This window comes from Cyprinodon variegatus, unplaced genomic scaffold, assembly GCF_000732505.1.
Source record: "Cyprinodon variegatus isolate N-32 unplaced genomic scaffold, C_variegatus-1.0 Scaffold481, whole genome shotgun sequence".
NCBI classification, from domain to species: Eukaryota; Metazoa; Chordata; class Actinopteri; order Cyprinodontiformes; family Cyprinodontidae; genus Cyprinodon; species Cyprinodon variegatus.
The window spans coordinates 781,423-803,739 of NW_015150934.1; the positions used below are offsets into that span (position 1 = coordinate 781,423).

The 22,317-nt window shown below is 40.2% G+C and overlaps 1 protein-coding gene across 1 annotated transcript; it reads right to left on the reverse strand.

The window, feature by feature from the left end:
- Positions 1-1,806: 1,806 nt before the first annotated feature.
- On the reverse strand, positions 1,807-13,944 carry LOC107094395 (atherin-like). Its single transcript, XM_015389966.1, has 7 exons — positions 12,860-13,944; positions 10,020-10,272; positions 8,442-8,572; positions 5,200-5,248; positions 5,003-5,114; positions 4,161-4,275; positions 1,807-4,060 (listed from the first exon to the last, which is right to left on the reverse strand). The coding sequence occupies exons 1-7, from the start codon at positions 13,865-13,867 to the stop codon at positions 3,917-3,919; spliced, it is 1,812 nt and encodes a 603-aa protein (XP_015245452.1). The 5' UTR covers positions 13,868-13,944; the 3' UTR covers positions 1,807-3,916.
- Between the last annotated feature and the right edge of the window lie 8,373 nt (positions 13,945-22,317).

A 22,317-nucleotide genomic window follows, 5' to 3' on the forward strand; every position in this document is an offset into this window, starting at 1 on the left:
GACAACGTCATCTGCAAACAGCAGAGGCAATATCCAGAGGTTCCTAAACCTGACACACTCTGGTCCCTGGCTGTTTCTGGAAATCATGTCCTTAAATGTAATGAACAGAACCGATGACAAAGGGCTGCCCTGGCAGAGGCCAAAATGCACCGGGAACAGGTCTGACTTACTGTCGGCAATGCAAACCAAGCTTCTGCTGTGGTCATACAGAGAACGGAAAGCCCTTAACAGAGGGCCCCATACTCCCGGAGCACCCCCCACAGGGCACCCTGAGGAACACGGTCGAACTCCTTCTCCAGATCCACAAAACACAAGTGGACTGGTTGGACGAAATCCCATGAACCCTCGAGCACCCGATGAAGGGTATAGAGCTGGTCCAGTGTGCCACAACCGGGACAAAGGTACCCAAGACGAATCTCAAACACCCCAGGGCCTTGCCACCGAGAAGCTCTCCAACTACCTCGGTGAATTCAGCTTGGTTGTTGGGCGAGTTTCTCTCCAAGTCCCCAGATTCTGCCTCCTCCTCGAAAGACGTGACAACGGGATAGAGGAGATCCTCGAAGTACTCCTTCCAATGCCCGACAGCATCCCCAGTTGAGGTCAGTGACTCCCCACCCCCACTGTAAACAGTGTTGGTAAAGTACTGCTTTCCCCTCCTAAGGCAGCGGACAGTTTGCCAAAATACTTTCGCGGCTGACCGATAGTCCTCCTCCATGGCCTCTCCAAACTCCTCCCAGACCCCAGTTTTGCCTCTGCCACCGCACAAGCTGCACGACTCCTATGGATCCCTCTGTAGGGTCCACAGAGGGGTCCACCGTCCTGTGGACCCCTACGGTGGGTCCACAGGAGGGTGGGCCAACATCCTCCGTTCGGGCTGGGCCCAGCCGGGCACCGTGGGCAAAGACCCGGCCACCAGGTGTTCGCATGCGAGCCCCAACCCCAGGCCTGGCTCCAGGGTTGCCGACAACATCATGGTCCTTAGTTTTATTCTTTCCATAAGGGCGTTCTGAGCTGCTGTTAGTCTGACCTGTCACCTAGGACCTTTTGCTATGGGAGACCAGGACAACATGGCTCATATGATCATTCTGGCACTCAAACAACCCCACCACCTTAGTGTGGCAGCTCGCAGGTGGCTGATGGACTGATTTAAGAAATATCTTTTAATAAAAATATTATTTTACAATATATATCATTCCAATTGCTCTAAATTAGCTGAAAGCCAATTTGACCTAATTCCCAACTCTTCAAGCTAAGCTTAGTTCTCAGACATAAAATCCATGATGAACTGTGTCATCAGTGTATCACTCTGATTATGGTTTTCAAATATTTTATTTTCTTCTATTTTGTGTACATAGTAGCTTAGCGTAGTTGAGTTTCACTATTTAGTCAAGAAATTTTGGCGGAAATATGTTTGACTTGACTTTGTGTTCACAGAACAACTTATGAAAGTAGGAATTTTATTTGATTAGATAACATAGAATGAAGTTAGAGCATAACACAAAAGTAATTTTTTTCCCCGTTTCTGTTTATGTGTTTTTCTAAAGAGCAAAAGTTTTAGTTCATAGATGTGGGAAGATGGTGACTTAAAGACTTGAAGCTAACCATGAAAATTGGATCAAAATAAATTTAAAATCTCTAAACATTATGCTCTATTTGTGTTTGTCTGCTGCATAAAAACAAGAACGCATACACTGAAGGTTTTGTTGTAATGATGACAAAAATATAAAAATGTTTCAGACTGTATACTCCTGATGTGCAAGATGACAAGAATGAATGAGAACTTTAAATCTTTTTTCTCCTTTAATTTTTAAATTGTTCATTAACAAGTAACACATGGGAAAAAAGACATTTTCTACATTGTCAAACACAACCTTTTCTTCAAACATTTGCATCTAATCCAAAACAGGATGAAATGACAGAAAATGCTTTGTCAACTAAACATAAAGCAAGAGGTAGAGAAGGTTGAAATGCACAAAGAGGAACGTCTCTCAGTATAAATTGTTGCCAAACAAACCAATGTGCTTAAAAAAGGGAAAAGAAAACAGCAACAAATGTTTAGTGCAAAACCTGGAATATCTGCTTATTTCATATCAGCAATGGTTCAAAAAGGGAGTATAAAATATTTTATTTGCACCCACAGTTTAATGAACATATCAGATAAGCACATGGTGGAACATAGTTTCTTCTGCCCATGTGGACAAGACAGATTTAAACAGAGAGCAAACAGGACTTATTATTATTATTCATTTATTAGTGCATCCTTGTCCATACTCATAAATATGCAGTATGTTTTCATGCAGAGAATCAGTGATGCTTAAGGGTCTAATATGAACAAGAATACATCAAAATTGTAATTTCTAGGTGTTTGCTTTTGTTAATTGGATAAAGAAGAAAACGTAATAAATCATGGTTAGACCAGTTGTCATAAAGAGCTGCAACTAAACATCTCTGTAGTTCATATTCAAACTGTTTTTACTCAATAGATTTAATGTTATGGGGAAAAAAATTCTAAAGACATGTGACCAAATAAGAAAGGACTCCTTTAAAAAGCCGACTATTACCACTTAATTTTGAGAGAATAAACTGTAAAGAACAGAAGAGTTAATATTCCAGGTTAGATAAACTGGAATACATCCAACCCAAGTCGTTATAACAATTTTAAATTCCAATGCAAAAACCTCAAACATACGTATGTGAAAATATTCTTTTGTTATGGTTTTAAGGACGGATCGATAAAGACAAGGGACTGAGCAGAATAGAGAAGACTTCAACTGGTTTTTACTGAACATTAGAACCTGTGGGACCAACATTTTCTTTGCTACATAGAGATTTCTGCAGCAATGGAAAGTCAACAAACAGAACAACTAAAGTAGATTTTCTAGGGTTTGTTGTCATGTTTGCTGATCCAGAGAAGGCATGTTCTTGCTCTTGATCTTTCAGATTATAAACTGTCCAAATCCAGTCCTGTGTAGATGTGAAAGCTGATTTAAATGGCTTAAGTAACTATCTAGTACTGCAGAGGTTTGATCATGACTTATTTATTTCTAATTATAATTTTTATTATTTTTTATGAGAAGCGTCTGGTTACAGCGATAAATAAGATACAAGAGCCTGTCCATAAACCATTAAAAAGGTAATCAGCAACTTAAAAAGATTTTCTTTACAGAGAAACTCAATTTAGATCCTAATTACAAGTTTGAATTGTTAACCGTGGTTTTAGCTAAATAGCAAATTAGTGAAAATTATTCTTGATATAATCTAAAAGGTCAAATCCAACCTTTAGGAAATGATGTGTGAAATATTCTGGACCTTTTATTGCAAATTCTTCCTGGACAATTCAGTTCCCTCGGGCTACAGACAAAAACCCATAAGACAAGCACCCATTGAGCTTGAACTCATCAGATGAAAGCTCACTATTTACTTCCGGAGTTTAGAGTTTGCTTTATATATATAAAAAAAAAAATGTCCACTATACAAACAATAAGCTGACCTACAAGTGTGAGGTTCTCACACCACAGACCTATTATTTAACCAAAACATGATTTCTGACACCATGCGCATTAGATACAACAAAAATCACAGGCTTACGCAGATCAGTTAATATAAAAAAGGAAAAGTGCATCAAGAAAGTAAACATTTGTATTGAATCTTTACATATGAAAATGTTCTAAAATTCTACTTTTTGTTGGCTGTCGTTTGTGCTTCGTTCAGTAGAAAAATCCTACTATAAAATCCAGCCACTTTTCCATAGAGACCAAACAGGCAGCAGAGACTCGAACATGAACTGAGTCTGACTGTTGACTTCCTCACTAGCAGAAAAACTAATCCTACCTTCTATCATGCATGCATTTGTATACTACTTTAGCTGTATATTTAGATATTAAGAGAACAGTCTGGGTCTATTTGGTGCATGTTGTTAGCAGAAATCGTCCTCAAAGTGTGTTTTCTGCAGAACCTTTATGTGGCGCTCGTAGATCTTGAGGGCAGGTCCAAGTTTGATTGACAGCCCAGTAAGAACATCGTTGCGTTGCATCAGGAGGAGAGCCTTCCCATCAATTTCCTTTAATAAGAGCAAAGCATAGAATGAAGGCTGGTGAAGCTTGGTTCACTAGCATTCTAAGGCGCCCTCCAGTGGCAGAAAGAGAAAAAAACAGCCTCACCTGGGTCCTGAAGGCAGCTGCCTGCTCAGGGAAACCCACAGCTGTGATATAACTGACCACATCAGACACGGTCCAGAATACAGGGCTTACTCTGGTGCTGTCCAAATTCATATGCCTTGAAGAAAACAATAAGTCAGACCTGACTTTTAATAAACCTACAGGGTACCCGAAGATCTGGAGTGCAGGTACAGGGGATTTAAAATGTGCACATTGCTCTGCAAAAAATCTGTCAACAGCAACACTTGTATAAATGAAAGGAAATTCTATTAAATATTTTGGGTGAGAAGGTGGAAAAATATGTCAAAAAAAATCTGGTGGCATTTGCGTCTCACCCTAAAACTAACAAATTGATAAAGCAACTTTTATTTTATTTTTTCCAGAGAAATTCACCTGCCAAGCAGTTCTTTGGAATCAATTAAACCGTAAATAAAGATCCACTGTCTTTGCAGGATTTTCCTAACATTTCCTTTTTTTGCATATTTCAGCTAAAGCAAGGGTTTGAATTAAAAACAGCTCAGGTGTAATCTAACCAAAGCTTTTTGGACTCACATAACTATACTTACACTATGCATTGGTGAAAGAACAACAAATGCATAGTGAAACAGGGTGGTGGTAGCGTTATGCTGTGGAGTTACTTTTTCTTCCAAATGAATCGTGTTTGTCAGCAGAAGCTAAAAGGAAATATTATGGTTCAGCATCACTGTTGGTCTAAACAAAGATCTAAATCATTGGAAGAAGCGCCTCATCGGGAGAAAATGAATTGGTTCTCATGCTAAAGGAAGGCTGCCAACAAGATAAGCTATTCATCTATGGAGGGATGTTTTCTGGTTTGCTATACTCACCCTCCACTGCTGTGGTTTATTCCTCGCTCTTCAGGGAGGCTGGAGTCCCTGGGAGAGGCAGTTGGTGTGAGCATGCAGGACGAAGCGCCAACCTCTGTTTTATACTCCACGTCTACAGGTGAAATATTAGGTCAACAACACCAACATGCCCAAAAAAAAAAAACTCAGGTACTGAACTTATCGAGAGGGAAACTTACTGCTGAAGCTTGAGGCGGTGAGGTTTATTTCATCACGCTGTGTATAACTCTGTGTGGAGAAAATATGAACAATTAAAAAAAAAAAAAGGTCAAACAAAATCCAAGGAGAAAGCGAGCATCTAAAGTGAATCAACCTCTGAAGGACGAGAGGAGGTGGCTGCATAATGACAAAACTGCAGCAGCACATTAAGACCATCTGCTGTGGGAGTGTGAATGATGATGTGCTAGGTATGAAGCGCAGCAATGGGGGAGCCCAGGCTGCCAAGGCTGATGAGTCACACCCCCAGCCAAGCGCTGGAGTGTATCCTAAACACCCATAAACTCACTTAATTCAACAGAATCTTTCTGCTTCGCTTAGAAAAATGATAAAACATCTTCTAGGAGATAAAAATACGATCTCACTGACTCAGTGGGAAGCCAATCTTTACCAAGAGGCCATTTTTACAGCGTTCCTACTCACTGAAATCTTTCTAATGACCTAAAATATTCCAAACTTCTCAAAAAAGGTCAACATAAGGCCACATACATTGCCTATAAAAACTTTCTGTTTTATATCTGCTGGAATAAAAGAAAATACAACCTTTTCTTTGAGCCGTGCCCACAGAACAACAAAAAGTATTCAGACCTCCGCAGGCTCGGACTGGTAATCTATGATACCTGTTAGGATTCCAGTTTGGGTGGGTTGTTTTTGTGTTTTCTTTTGTTCTCCCTTTCCGCCACTAGATGGGGCCCTCTCCTCGTTTTGGCCTCCTCGCACACCTGCGGCTTGTTGGGTCATCAACAGAGGAGTATTTGAGCAGAGAACTGTCACTACCTCAACGCCAGAGTGTTTGCCAGTATTGGGTACTCTAGCCAAACTGAGTTTAGCTGAGTCTAATTATTGCCTTGTCTCTCTGAATATAAGCTTTGCCTATGTCTTTTTTCTCTTTGCCTATGTCTTTGTTCTCTTTGCCTATGTCTTTGGACCTTCTACCCCCCCTGGAAGGAATAATTTGAGTCACATTGAGCAAGGGGAAACCTCCACCAGATCCGTTCAAGTCTGCATCAGGAAAACCCGGTGGCAGTCCGTTCCATTGCTCCTCTGGACCCAATGCTAGTCTGCCTGTCCGCCCTCCAACGAGTTCATTCATCTCTGGATACAACCCCACAAACTGGATCCTAAGGAAAACCAAGAGCCCCCCAAATGTGAATCTCATTTCTGCATATTACAAATCTCAGTCATATTTCCTACGGGCCTTGAATTGATCATTGTGATCTCCCCTTCAGAGTTTCCGGTTCCGGTTCACCAGTCTGCTGAGGTTCAACTGAGTTTACCCTCCTGCTGTATAACCTCTCACTCTGTTTTTTTTAACCTACAAATAAACCAGTTAACTTTTACCCTTGGTTTTCTAAGTGTGTGTCTCTGCATGTGGGTTAGAACCTTAAAGCCCATCATGACAATACCAGGCATTTGCCCGGTGGGCCGGGCCTAAACTCAGCGTGCGAGGACCGGCCCTCTTTAAACCATACCGGTCCCAACACTTACTCTCCGGCTATAGCTCCTACCTCCTACCACAACCTTATGACGGTTGTTATATGGTGTAATTTTCCATTTCTTCAAACTGTAAAATCCTATTTCTTCAAACTATAAAATCCAAGCGACAAACTAAATTATAATAAAACTGAAATGCTTTCTTTAAACCAAACTACGACGTTCCTCTTATATTTGGCGAATTTATCTTTGAATATTTTGCAATAATATGTTGTGGTGCATGATTGGGTTCTGCATCTAAATCTAACGTTTCCCATCTTACATGCATTGTTGCCAAGCTGGGATGTTTCCCAATCTGGCAGTTTAGGATGGCCATTTATGGGTAAAAAAATTTTTTCTTTAGATATATGGCATAAAACAGGGGTCTTCAATGTTTTCCAGGGCAAGGACCCCCAAACTGATGGGGAGACCCCCTAATTTTATATATATTGTATGAAATTGTGTTCTATCAAATTGGTCATATAGTCACTCTATTACAGATGGAGTAATGTAACAAAAGTAATTTCTCCCTGGGATTATTAAAGTATTTCTGATTCCTAGTTAATGGGACAGGTGTTGTGAATGAAACGGTGCCGCTGAATGTGTTCATTTATGACTAAAAGACATCTTCTGCCTCCATTTATCTGTTTACTACAGTCAGCTGAATTCATGTTAATGTGGATTTAAAGACATTTCAGTTAGTGGAAAAAACTGCAGGGGGGAATATAAAAAAAAAAGTCTAATCAACCAAAACCAAAACCATGCAGTACCTCAGCGGACCACTTGGGGTCGCGGACCCCCTGTTGAAGACCTACGGCCTAAGAGATCAATAGACTTTGGTTCAAATTGGGCGAGATTTTGTACATTCAGGCGGTTTATGAAATGTTTTGGGCTGGAAAACATGAGTCAGTGACATTTGGCAACCCTGCTGATGTGGTGAGTGGGGGACGTTACACAGCAGCAGTCACTGTTGCATCCGTGTTAATAACCAAAGCCAGTAAAACCACATTATAGAAGATAGATTGGTTAATCCACAATGTGTATTCGTAATGTGTTTCAAATTTGAGACGCACGAGACCTTCGAACCTGTCACCAACAGCGGACTTCATCATCTTTTACTGAGATCTTATGTAAATAACCAAACCAGAGGAGCTTAATTGTGAAAAAGAAACAGCTTATTTGAACTTTTCTACAGATAGGATGTGGAAAAGTGTGCAATGAACCCTGTCTTTATCTAAAAACTTTATAATTAAAGACACAGCAAACTAAACTCACCTAATTAATAAATAAGAATAAAGTTGTTGGTAGTTTAAACTCAGGATGAATCAAGCAGCTCATTGAAGGCCTAAGAATTTTGTTGGAGAATATCTGTGGACAATGAGCATCATGAAAGCCAAGAAATATCATAGACCAGTCAGGGAAGAAGGTCTGGAGAAGTTTAAAGCAGGTTTAAGTTAGAAAATATTTCCCCAAGTGCCGTATAACGGCAAACATCTAACCTAAATTAGCCAGCTTTTCAGATTACCAGGCAGATGTCATTTTCAGCTCTGAACCCAACCTATATATAAAAAAAGAAATCCTCCTCAAACCTGAACTATTTCAAACTATAAATGATTTGCAACACCAAATGATGGATAGTTTGATTAAAATAGTAAGCTAACCTACCTTGTTTTTTATTTAAAAAAAAAAATGGAGCAGTGATAAAAGAGAACAGGATGGATGATTCACTCACTAAATGATCGGAAGTGAAAGCTGCCTCTTCCGGGTGTGCGCCGTTACACTCAGACCAGGAGGCTCCGTCAGGAGGTGGAGACTGGGTCTCTAGAGGAAGGTCAAGCTCAGACATCGCTGAGGAGCAAGCAGCTGAAGCAGAATGAGAGGAAATAAAGAAGAAAGAGTTAAGGTTAAAGTTAAAACATTTACTTTGAAGGAGTCATGTTTACTCCTCCAAAAAAAATAAAAAAACAGGAGACAAAGTAAAACTGTGAAATTTGTTCAAACATTGTTTTGTTATAAAAAAGTAATTGTAAACATATGTTTCACTTTTTCTCCGCATTTTACTTAAATCTATTTTTATGACAAACATACAGCATGATTGTTAAGTATAAGGAAAGTAATGGAAGTTGATCAAAAAGGTAGAAAAGATTACCCTGGTAACACTGGAGGAGCTGCAGAGATCAACTGCTCAGACAAATTATTATATAAAAAGAAAATGAAAAAGGGGGGAGTGGTGGCCTAGTGGTTAGATTTCGCTTGGGTCCTGGTTCAACTCCCGCAGACTGCCACTCTGGGTCCTAGAGCAAGACCCTAAACCCCACACTGCTATCCGGGTGCCGCACAGTGGCAGCCCACTGCTCCCCAAGAGAATGGGTTAAATGGATTTAATTTCTCCATTGTGATATTAATAAAGTTCATCCATCCATTTTCTGACACGCTTATCCCAGGTGGTGTTGCAAGGGGTGCTGGTGGCCAACACAGAGACAAACAGCGCAAAAAAACATTCACACACACACTCACACCTAAGGAGAATTTCGAGAAGCCAATTAACCTAACAGTCATGCTTTTTGACTCTGGGAGATTGCCGGAGTACCAGGAGAGAACCCACGCATGCTCAGGGAGAACATGCAAGAAAGATCCTGGGCCAGGAATCGAACCCCGAACCTTCTTGATGCAAGGTAGAAGTGCTACCCACTGCCGACTGTGCAGCCCTAATAAAGTTAAATTATTATTATTAGATGGGACAGTGTAAGTGAGACTACTGTAAGTCTGCAGTTTGTGGAAAAGGAAAGTGAAAATGAAGACGTTCTGGACAGATAAGATTTTTGTCCAACGTGCAAAACTCTGTTGATGCCAGAAAACTAGTCAACAAACTCCCCACGACAACCTTTTCTCACAGCAAACCATAGTGGTGGCAGCATCATGCTGTGGGAATGCTATCTTTGAGACACGGGGGCTTGGTTAAAGATCATGATGGATGGAGTTACAGGGAAATACTAGAGAGAGCCAAACTTTTAAAGTTAGACCTACAGAGGAAGAGCTCGGCTCAAAGTGGAAAAGGCCCAGTCAGAGTCCAGAATTAAAGCTGTAGCAAGACTCAGACCTTTTCCAATCTCACTGAGTTTGAACAACTGGAAGTTGGTAGAGAGCAGGGGTTCAGGCAATACGTGCTATAAAATGTACCAGTAATGTTAGTTATTCATCTGAAATCCTGACAAAATACATCCAAGTATGTGGTTGTGAATGTTGCAAAACTAATAAACTTAGAAGAACCTCAAGCTAGAGGCAGCAGAACATAATTGAAGCCACACACCTTCTCCATCCTGCCTCTGCTGCTGGGGGCTCTCCTCCTTCAGCTCTCTCTCAAAGCCCACATCTTCTCTGTTGTTCTCAGCAAGTCCAGCTTCGGTTGTCATGGCTACCGGGGAAAGTCCTCCATCCTCATCAGAACTCCTGGGATCATCATCATCATCCTCCTCTTTCTCTTCCTCATGTCCTCCCTGTTCCTCCTCTTCCTTCTCACAGGTTTCCATGGCCTCGTCCTCCAGAGGGGCTGGAGGTGGAGTCTGTAGACAAGTTTTAAAAATGTCCTCTTTATAAACATCACAGGGAAAAGGAGGGTTATGGCTAGAAAAGAGACAAATATCAGAAATAACGAGCAGCTCACTGGAGTCTAATCCAGGGAGGGAGGGGGGGGGGAGTGTCAGGGACCATAGAAAGGTTTTAATGAGGCACCGAGGGGGGAGGAGAGAAACAAACAGCAATAAACTGGATGAGCCCCTCCACCGGCCTCAAAGCGCGCCTCAAGTTTTTTTCTTTTTTTTTTTTTACAGACATCGCCTGACATGGAGCGCACCGGCCGACGTTAACTTCATATGAAGGGAATCCAAGCGACACAACATGGAAAGGAGCCCAGAGGCTGGGACGGCTCCCAGCGGCGCTCCTCTCTGCTGGTCCTGGGAGCCGCCCGCTCCTCTGTGCGTGCAGCGCTGAAGTTAGCATCTGATTCGGTGCTACGGCTACAAAACCACTCTGTTAAATTCAACGACAGTTAATTTGTCCTAAAAGAGTTAGAACTGTCAATTCTGAGCTTTTTTCCCTTTTTTTTTTATTGCCTACTGCATGCAACACAGTTTGTAGTTGGTTAAATATGTATTAAATCTGAAAAAGAAAAAAAATTAATCAAAAAAATCCTGGGACTCCAAGACTGGGTAAACTTGCAAAATAAGACGACCTCCACAGGTCTAACTTCAGAAAAAAAACAAAAAAAACAATAGGCATGTCAGATTATAGAGAAATAAATGCACTATTCTAAATGCAAAGCACGGTGGCGGGAGCGTCATGCTGTGGTGATGCAGAAGGACAGCTGGCCAGTTTGCATCAAATACAACCCAATCCAAGTTAGTGATATGAGGAATTCTTATTTAGTTAAACTAGAAGAAAATCTTCATTTCAAGGCTTTTCTTAAGATTCCTGATGACCGAAATAACGGGGCTAACAAATACAATCCTTAAAGATGCATTTCATACCCAATCTGTGCTTTAGATCGTAATGGTCCTGACCCCTAAAACCAATATTAAACTAAGTAATACACAATTATTTATCATGCTTAGAGATATAAAAGCATCACTTAATAATAGAAAGGTGTGTGTATTCAGCCATGTGTTGAATCTGGTAACAGTTGGGTGAGAAGCTGAAAGTCTGCTTCAGATGTCAGCAGACTTGTAAACATTTTATCAAATGGATCTGATTCTAATGCAAGTAACTGCAAAGTTTTTCTTTAGATGAACAGTGAGTAATCATGCATTTCTAGCTGTAACTTCACATCTGGGTTATACTTGTCTCTTATAAAAGAGGTTAAATGCAGAGGATATATTTTGCTGTAAAGCTCTTAGCTTACATAACTAGGGGTTTATAAGTGCTTTGACAAACTCACCGTGACATCACACCGAAGGAACTAGAACTGAACTTTACAGAACCTCACTTCTAAATAGCTAAAAAAAAATCGAAGCAGAGCAAATCTAGACATAACAGTTCTGTGTTAATGGCAGACTGTATAATTTGAAGCACCATCATGGTTAAAATGTTGTTGTTTTTACTTAATCATGCTTTTTACCATGTCTAAAAGGTAATTTTTTAAAGTTTTACTTTAAATTTTAAGGCACCCCACATGGGACACATCCTAAAAAGACTCTGCCTATAGACAAAACATGTTAATAGCTTTGTATGCATTGTTATTTGCCCAATTTTAGCCTCTGCAGGGGTTGTCAAATGTTGTAAAAGAAAATGAATTACAAATTATGTTGTAATCTGTAATGTCCGTAGTGTAGAGTAATGTTATGAGGTTTCTTATTTAGATTAGTTATGCTTTTATGAACCCCTTAGGTAACCTAAAAACGCCACTTGAAGTTTATTCTGAAGTTCATTTGCTTTTTATAACCTCCTTAAAGAATGATTTTACTTCATAAACACGTCCAAAACTAAGATAATCCTGAAACCCAATTTGCAAACAATTTTTAAGAAAACTTTTGGGGATTTTTGTTTTAATCTTTTACAAGTTGAAAATAAAAAAGATGAACGTATCCTAAATTGAGTTTTCTATAATCGGAAATTATAAGAACAGCTCTGTCCAGGTTGATTTTAAATCTAGCAGATTTTTAAAGCTGTATAAGAAAAATGCCACCAGAAATAGACGAGTTAAAAGTTTTCATAAGTTAAAACGTTAAAATAATAACCAAACTGTATTTTAAAGATCATGCAATGAAAACAAAATAGATTTAAGTGTTTCATAATTTTATTTCAAGCGGTTCCAGAAGCTCCAAGGTTTTGGAAGGGCCCGCTTCGCCGAATCGGACACTAACTTCAGCATGCCCGCACCTTTTGTGCAGAAAGCCGACCTACACGCACACGATGGAGCGATCAGATGCGGCGCAAAAAAATAAATAAAAAGAGACGCATCGAAGTGCTAACTGAGCTACAGTGGAAACCAACCAGATCAGCCTGGCTACGTCCTAGTGACAGGTTTCCTGTAATTATTCATCATCCCGCGCGCCTCGGTGCCATGCCTGCTGTTTGAAACAGCGATCATTCATTGATGAGCGCATCCAGGCAGCTCTGTGGCGCCAGACGTGTTAGAAATAATAAGTTGCCCACCTTCGCCGCTGCGCGCTCGTCCTGCAGTGCGCTTCTCCCAACAAGTCTGTCAGCGGTTGGATTCTCCATCCCCCGCAGAGGGAGAGTGATGTTCCCGCAGCGCGTCCTGCGCAGCCTGCCCCTCTCCACCTCTCTCTCCATCACCGCTTTGACTTTGCCTCGGGTCAGTTTTTCCTCCGACAGCTGCTCCTGGCTGCTCAGGTAGCCCAGGATCTCCTTTAAGCCCAGCGGCTTCACGTGGCCTCTGGTCGCGGCGGAGGAGCCCCCTGCTCCTCCTGCTCCTCCTCGGTGGCTTCTCTCGGACAGAGCCGTCAGTTTGTCGCGCAGCTCTGAGTTGGCGTGGCGGTGCGCTGCTTTGTTGCTCCCTCCTGTGAGTGGAAGTTTGGACTCGGTCTGCCTCTGGGTCTGAGCTCGGCTGTCGGAGCAAGTTTCAGCTCCGGACAGATCGGACTTCTTCCCCCCGTCCTCCTCAGTGTCTGCTCCGGGGCAGCCCCCCGCTCCCGGCCGTCCTAATCCCTCCTCTCTCGGTGCACTTGCTTTCTCCTCCTCGCAGCCGCTCCCGACAGCGCAGCTCGTTGTTGCGCCACCGCTGAAGCAGCAGGAAGGCTGCTGGAGCTTTTTGTTGCGGCTGCTGGTGGATGTTCCGCCGCGGGGATCCGGCGGCTCCTCCTCCGGGTCGGTGAAGCTGTGCGCGCTGTCGCCGTTGTTGTTCGGATGATCGGGTTTGTTCCGCGCCGCATCTGCGCCTCCGTCCAAGTCGCTCCTCTTTCTGCATTTCCTCTGCACCTTAGCCGCGTTTCGGTAGGAGATGGATCCCTTGTAGCTAACTTTGAGCACCGTCTGCTCCTGGATGAGTTTTTCCAGCTCCGTCCTGGTTCGGTTTGGGTCAGACCCGTAGCGCCTCCGAACCATTCGACAAATCCTTTCCAGATCCGGACGGGCTTTCCTCGAGCGGAGGGAGTCGATAGTTTCCAGGATCCACTCACGGTACTTGTTGGGCTCGGACATCTTCTCTCTGTGTGGGTGCGGACTGGAGTGCGTCTTCTGGTTTCACCGGTGACGCTATGTCAGAGCTGGGAAGTCAAAGTGCGGCGGTACCCCCCACCCCCACCCCCCTCTCTGACTGAAGAACCGAGGACAGGGCTACGGCAAGCCATTGGTGTACATACTCCATAATTCTGTAAATCAATTTTAATTTCTCATTAGATAAACATTTTCCTGATTTATCCAAAAATCACACTAAATAAGAACATATTTTCCAAACAGTGAGAGTAAAAGTCCAATTTGTTGGCTTTTTGACATCCATGCAATGGCGTAACTATCGGTAAGCAGAGACTACAGTTGCCTAGGGGCCCCTGACCTCTTAGGGGCCCCGTCACTGACACCTGGTAGGCCCCCTACGCAAATGTGGACTAGGACCTATTTTTGCAAATGTAATGGTGCAAAAAAATCCTCTTAAACCCACCTGATACTAGTCTGATTGACCGGACCTTATTTATACCCCAACACATTCCTGATTTTTACAGGATGGTGAGCCGTTTAAACGCGTCACCAATAGAAAAGCAGACAGTGGTGCTTTTCATTACTATGTTAATAGCTGTGTATAGTTCATTAGATGGTTGGTAAAAAAATACACTCATTTAATATGTTTTAAACTGCAATAAAGACCTTAAAAGAATGATGAATTTGAGTATTTTATTTTTTACACTATGACTTGGAATTATGGGTAACCCAGAGCGTAGATTAAAACCATATCCGTTACATACAATGTGTTAGCGACGATGGATACCAAAAAGAGGTACTTAGGCAGATTCCAGAAAACATAAAGGAAAAAAGAGCTGCTGGAAGAACAGAAAAAAACTTCCCAAAAATAGGTGGAAACACTTAAAAAACACTTTTGAAAGAGTTAAATTGTTAACTCTTTAAGGGTTGGAACATGTTCTTATTATTGTTACATTTATTTAACATTAGTGAACAAAAGTTAACAGTACACACGATATTGTTAACAACATGGTTTTTGGAAAATACAGCTAATGGGATAATTAATCTTACACTGTCTAAAGCGGAGGTCTTCAACAGGGGGTTCGCGACCCCTAGGGGGTCCACGGAGGTACTTGTTTGAAGGCCCTTGGTCTAAAGCATTGTAGCCACATCTGTCCTGGGTGTTAACAGATGTCCCCTGAACACCATTAACATTTCACCAATACGTTTCAGGTGTCCTGCCCAAGGAGACAAGTGAGCTGAGATCTGAACCAGCAACCCTTCAGTAGCTGGACAAACTTCTGCATGCTACATCACAACTTCAACAGCTACTAATGTTGTTAGTGCATGTGTTTTAAGAGATGAGTTCACAGGTAAGTTGGCACTCTTGGAGAAACTCCACTAATTATTTTCAGTTCAATACTAAACAGAGCTGCTTTTAAACCCTCCTTCAACAGAATAATTTAAGAAATAAATCTCATGAAACAGGCCCAGACCAAAATGGTGGTACCGATAACTTAATATTTTCATTCACACCTTTTAAAACAATCACTGTAATCAAACAATTCCTGTAACTATCAATGGAACTTCTGCTTCTCGCAGCAGGTATTTTGGCCCACTCCTCATGAGCAAACTACTCCAGTTTTCTCAGGTGCGAAGGGAGGTTTTTCCATGTTTCTTCTCCTACCAAAGACACTCAATAATATTTTGGTCAGGGCTCATAGGAGGCAATTTCAGAATAGTCCAATGTTTTCCTCTTAGCCATTCTTGGGTGTTTTTAGTGGTGTGTTTAGTCATTATCCTGTTGCAAGGCCTTGAACTGAGACCAAGCTTTCTGATATTTGCAAGCACATTTCTCTCTAGAATCTCTTGATAGTCTTGTGATCACATTGTACCCAGCATAGATTAAAGACTTCCTGTTCCAGATGAAGCAAAGCAGCCCCAGAACATAACAGAGCCTCCTCCATGTTTAACAGTAGGGACAGTGTTGTTTTCTTGACTTGTTTCATTTTCCGGTCTGTGAACATAGAGCTGATCACGTATGTCAGACTGAAGTTTCTAATCTGGACTAATTGGAAAGAAATTTCATTCTGAAAGAGCGAGATGGTGTCCGCTGATCTTACCGATTTCCCGAAATTTTTTTGGTTCCATGCATGCTTAAATTATTTAATCTGATCAAAATGTTGATACATGTATACACGCGTTATGATTGAATGATTCTATTAGTATCCATGTAAAAAGAGATTTTGAATTTCCAACTATCCAAACTTTAGAACAGATTGGGGAAATCTTGTGTTTGTAAATGTAGCTACTGATAAATTTAGCATTTGATCACCTAATGAACATTTCCTAGATTAAAGGACCCATGTCTCAATAGGAGCTTGGAAAACTCATTCATGCACACTGAATACTGCATCGATGTCTTTTTACATCTCTGCCCAAAAAGTGGATCAGACAGCTGCAGCTGTTCCAAGATGCTGCTCCCTGCATCTTCACCAAAAATATGTAAGTGAAGAGATTCACCCCAGTGCTAAAGTCCTGAAACTGGCTACCGGTGTCACAGAGAATAGATTTTAAAATCCTCCAGTCTATAACTCATTGAAATACATTACAGTCTTGTTGTCAGTGTATCAATCATCCAGACCTCTTAGGTCCTGTGACTCATGTCTACCCTACACAACCAGAACCCAACATGGAGAAGCACCATTTAGTTTGTATGTTCCACAAATTCAGAATAAACTCCGAGAAGACTGTACAAGTGCAGAAAATCTAGGATTCTTTAAATTTACAGTAAAGACATTTGTTTACATTGGCTAATTAGATTCAGCACTTTGAATTTTCCTGCTACTGAGAAGTGCTATATAAATAAACAAGCCTTGCCTCAAGATGTTCCTCTGGTATTTTTCAATGCAATCTGTTTGACACGATTCTCCCTTTCCCATAGCATTATGCTGCCATCCTCATACTTTACTGTTGTTATCAGGCGTCCTTTTCCTCTAAATATACATTATAGACATACACATTGATTTTACTTTCTTCAGACCATAATGTTTAAACAGACAAAGGTCTTTGTCAGGGTTCCCGTGTGTGTTAGTGGTAGTGATGCATCTCTTCTTGAGAGGATCTTGGTGGAAAACCTGGGTAGCCTACTCAGGTGGAGCTCATCAGGCTCATCGGGGTGCTGGGCTTTAAAGAGCAGCACAGCCTTCATTCAGTGCTGGTTTCTTGTTGTTGTTTTTTTGCTTCCTCATCTCTTTGCTCCTAATGTATGTTATCCCTGACATTTCTTACATTTTTTTTGGTTTTCAGTATTTGGTATTTTCCTGGAGGTCCTTATCAAATCTACAAAGCTAATCTTTGCCACCTCATCTCTGCATTTTGGTGCTCAAAAACCTCCACCCAATCTGACAGTCCTTTTCTCTGAGTTCCTATACAATGTATAATTTGGCTTTACTAGTTACTTTTGGAGGGATGATTTTCCTTTTGCTCAAAATTCAATTCAATTCAGTTTATTTCTATAGCGCCAATTCACAACACATATACCATAATTTTCAGACTATAAGCCACGACTTTTTCCCCATTTTTTGACCTTGCAGCTTATAGTCTGGTGCGGCTTGTATATGTACAAATCATGCAATTTAGCTTCTGTGGCTTATATTCAGGTGCGGCTAATAGTCTGAAAATTACGGTAATCTCAAGGTACTTTACAGTTCACTAGATCAGACAGTCAAATTGATTCAAATTTTTTCCATCTAAGGAAAACCAGTTGATTGCATCGACTCATTGACTCGAAGGCAATCTCTCACACTAAGCATGCTTGTAGTGACAGTGGAGAGGAATAACTCCCTTTTAACTGGAAGAAACCTCCAGCAGAACCAGACTAAGTGTGAGCGGCCATCTGCTGAGGCCGACTGGGGTTCAAGGAGACAGAAGCAGAGATACAAAAAGCAGCTGTAAAAGACGGCCCCATCCAGGAAACACACAGCCAGGCAGACGAGGTCCGAACCAACTCCCATGTCAGAGGATGAAGAGAGCACACCCAGCCAGTCACATTTAGAGAAACAGGACTACACTGGAAAACAGGCAGATCTCCAACATCTATAAATAAAGGTGTTGAAGGCAGCAGCACAGCTGATATTTCTCTTCAGGATGGCGTGACAGCCAAACTGGAACAGACGAGGCAAAACTACTATGAGAAAAAGCAGAGAGAACAGAACGTTAAAGTTTGAACTAACAGATTCTGCAGAATGGGAGAATAGAGATAGAATGAAGCAGAATAATTTAAAAACAATAAGGTGATAACTTGAGTCGTATTAAGATAGGGTTACAGTTTTCATCTGCTAAATGTTTTTTTCAAAACACATTAAAAAAAAAAATACTCAAATTTTTATGGCTGAATGTATCAGTTTTTCTTGAGTTTGAATTCGGATTTTATATAAAACTGTCATTTTAACTTAAATTAAGTCCAAAACATGTAAAATTCCTAAATTATAAATCTATATTGACCTAATAAGGCATAGAACTTTAATTAAACCTAATTGAATAGAAATTTCACTTCATGCAGCTATTGTAATGTATTTAAATCTCTTGCCCTGTTTTTTATTTCATGCTTTTCTGTACCCACAGGAAAAGATGCTGGGCCCCTCCTGGCCCCCTGGTACATTTGGTCCAGAACCACCACTGGGTGTGTCTTTGTGTAACTCACTCAGATACAAATTATCATCTGGTACTCCCTAAATAATTAAATGCATATTCAGTATACACATGCTTCTAACCTCTCTTAAGACTGGTTTTCATCTCCCTACTGTTGTAGTCTGACATATAGAAATTGTAAATAATTTTGGTTTGTATTATATATATAACAAGAGGTAGCTACTGATAATTTTTTAAGCCAGGGACATATGCAACAAAATAAAGACTTATTTTAAGATAAAGTCTGACTGCTGCTGTTGCAACTAGTAGATAAATATTAGGGGCGATGTCAATGATGTGAAATAATTACACAAACAGCTTGCCATACCCCAGCTGGTCGCCAGCGTTCGTTGGCCACCTTGTGCTTAAGGTGGACTGAAGATGGCGCCTCTGTCCAATAAAACAGATGCAAACAGCTTTTAAGGCGGAACTGTCTCGCAGTTCTGGTTCTCTCTTTGTTGGCGGTTTACAGCAAACTGTTCCATCACAGCACAAAGAAACACAAAGAAAGCTGCACGAGTGTTGAGACCATGAGGTTTTTCAAAGAATCCCTGTGATCATTTAGAAAAAGGAGGCTTCACTCTACAGCTGAAGATGAATGGTTTAATACAAAAGGTCTGATAGGGGCTTCTGGTGCTTTTGCTTTGAAATTATGCTCTAAGAAACCATGTAGTAAAGTATTAAATGGGGTTATGGAAATAAATTTTAAAAACAGAACTGGAACAAAGTTATATAGGCCTAAAACTAAACCTTACACTTTATATAAAGAAAGGATGCTCAAAGTGGATAATGTGCTTAATAAAAGTTTATTAGGAAATGTGTTTAATGTCTTCCACACCATTTCATTAATTTATTTTTTAGCAAAAAACTTCACTTTATGTAAATACATTCTGTACTCCTCATACATATGTATTTGTTCTTGTTTTTACATTTTTAGTCTCCTTTAAGGATGTCCCTTATCACCTCTTTGTGTGAGTATTTTACAGCCTTTACTGTCTTTATAATAAATATGCATTTTCAGCAAATATCTCAGAAAAATGTTATTATGGTGACATAATAATAAATAGTCTTGAATTTTGATTCTTCAGTTTTAATATGTTTCTTAAATTTATCGTTTTTTTAAAACTAAATTTACATAAAATATATAGTATGAACTTTTTTTTAACAAACATAATCAGCAATAATTTATTTAACTAGAATAAAATAATAATTTGTTGTGTTTTTTGTCTTTTCGCAAGGAACCACCTAAATAATATAACTGTCTAAAAGGTTTAAATTTTCACAAACGTTTTTAGGGCTCAGTGGCATCTTTCCAAGTGATGATTGTCACTTTGGGAGAAAATACCTTGATTTGACAAACTGATATTATGAAAATCTTTTTAATATATACAGAACAGTAGGAATCCTTAGGGGTTACTACTTTTTACTCATACTTGTCCTACATTAAACTATAGGTAAAATCCATGGAAACATTATGTAACTTCTGTACAGTCCAATCACAGGCTTAAAGTTCTTCCCCATACTGGACTAATAGTAGCTCATAATAGTTCACAGTTTTGGTCAATTATATAAGGAGAAAAACTTTTAACAGACCAAAAGTTTGGACACACATTCTCATTCAAAGAGTTTTCTTTATTTCCATGACAATGAAAATTGAAGATACAAACTGAAAGCATCAAAACTATGAATTCACACATGTGCAATTAAATACTCAACAGAAAAGTGTGAAACAACTGAAAATATGCTTTTTATTTTAGGTTCTTCAAAGTAGCCACCTTTTGCTTTTATATCTGCTTCACACACACCTGGCATTCTCTTGATTAGCTTCAAGAGGTAGTCGCCTGAGATGATCTTCACTTCACATGTGTCCCCTTTCAGGTTTAATAAGTAGGATTTCTTCTCTTATAAATGGGGTTTGTATCATCAGTTGTGTTGTGCAGAAGTCAGGTGGATACACAGCCGATAGTCCCACTTTATAGACTACCGGTATTAGAATTTGTATTATGACAAGAAAAAAGCAGCTAAGCAGCCATCATTACTTTAAGAAATTAAAGGGGAACACAGTTTTTTTTTACATTGGCCCCTTGATTTTATGTTTTTACATCATGTTCTACTCACCCATATTAGTTTTGTGTCATTTGAAACCGTTCTGAAGATATTCAATTTTGCTATATCCATGTAATGTCTTCCTAGTCTTCCTTTGGGGAATGAGTTGAAGGCACAAAGTTAACTGTTCATAATTTATCATTTATGGTACGCCAGACATCCGCGCTTATATTTTTTATATTTCTATTTTTCTCATATATATATATTTTCCATATATACCGAATCTGGAATAATAGTTATCACCGTGAAGTTGGGGTTGATGATGCCATCATACACTTGCTTCAACAATCTACTGTCATTTAGGCAAGGGGAGACAGAACTGTAAGGATCATGTTCCTTGATTTATCAAGTGCATTTAACGCAATTCAGCCTGACTTACTTTGTGAGAAACATCAGAAGATTCATGTGGAGACATCAACAATCACCTGGATCAAATACTACCTGACACACAGACCACAGTTTGTTAGACTGAAGGGTCAGCTGTCTAATCAAGTTGTCAGCAGCACAGGAGCACCACAGGGGACGGTACGCCCTCCATTTCTTTTGACTCTGTACACCTCTGACTTCCAGTACCGGACAGAGTCCTTTCATCTAGAGAAATACTAAGATGACTCTGCAATTATTGGGTGAATCAAAGATGGACAAGAAGCTGAGTACAGAGCAGGGGCGAAGCTGGGGGGGCTTTGCCCCTGCTCTGTACTCAGCCACCCTTAGCCAATCATTAGCCACCCCTACCATTTTTTTTCCCCTCTAATACAGATGGCGGCAGCAGTAATACTCTCAGGTGGAATATTCAAAACATTTAAAATGTTCATATATTGACAATTACTTGACAACAAAAACACTGGTTAATTATGCACATTAAAATACTAACATCAAAGATGATAAGTACAGATTTCATGCTCTTTCCATTACTAGATTTTGTGTTTAATGGGGTAAAGAGAAGATGATATAATCTACATAAATTGAAATAATCAATTTTAATCATAATAATTATGTAGATATTAGTACTTGTAAATATCAATTTTATCTAGAATGATTGTTGATAAAAGTAGGTAAGTAAAGACAATGTAAAAGATGTTTTCCCCAGTTCTTAAAGCTGAAAGGATTTTATCCACTATTCCTTTATATAGAAAGCACAGATGTTTAAATATATTAATCTATTTGTTAGCAAAGGCTCTAGGAAAGTATAGTTTGTCTTTATTAAGAAAATATGGATGTTTTGCTCATTCATTTTCCTGTTGGAAGAGTGTAGATTGACCCTGAGGTTCTGGTGCCACCCCTCAGTGTACATTGGTTATTGCCTGGCCACCCTATTAAACATTTTCTGGCTACGCCTCTGGTACAGAGAGCTGGTGAACCACTTTGTGGCATGGTATGGAAACATTCATCTGATCCTGAATGTCAACAAAACAAGGGAGGTGACTGTAGATTTCAAAGGAAAGAGGAACAAGTTAAATCCTGTTAACATCATGGGAGAAGTGCAGATGGCTGAGGAGATAACTACTTTTTTGTTCACCTAAACAGCAACCTATAGAGACACAACTGTGAAGGTGTCTACAAGAAGGGACAGAGCAGATTGTACTTCCTAAGGAAGCTTAAGTCCTTCAGCATTTGCAGCAAGATGCTAGAAGATGCTTCTATAAGCCTGTTGTGGAGAGTTTGATCTCTTCTTCCAT

Excerpts from the sequence above, each read along its gene's own strand:
- LOC107094395 (XM_015389966.1), bottom strand. The coding sequence starts at position 13,867 with ATGTCCGAGCCCAACAAGTACCGTGAGTGGATCCTGGAAACTATCGAC. Across the intron at positions 10,273-12,859 it reads ACGAGCGCGCAGCGGCGAAG|ACTCCACCTCCAGCCCCTCT; the intron begins GTGGGCAACTTA and ends ACTTGTCTACAG. Across the intron at positions 4,061-4,160 it reads CAGCTGCCTTCAGGACCCAG|GAAATTGATGGGAAGGCTCT; the intron begins GTGAGGCTGTTT and ends CTCTTATTAAAG.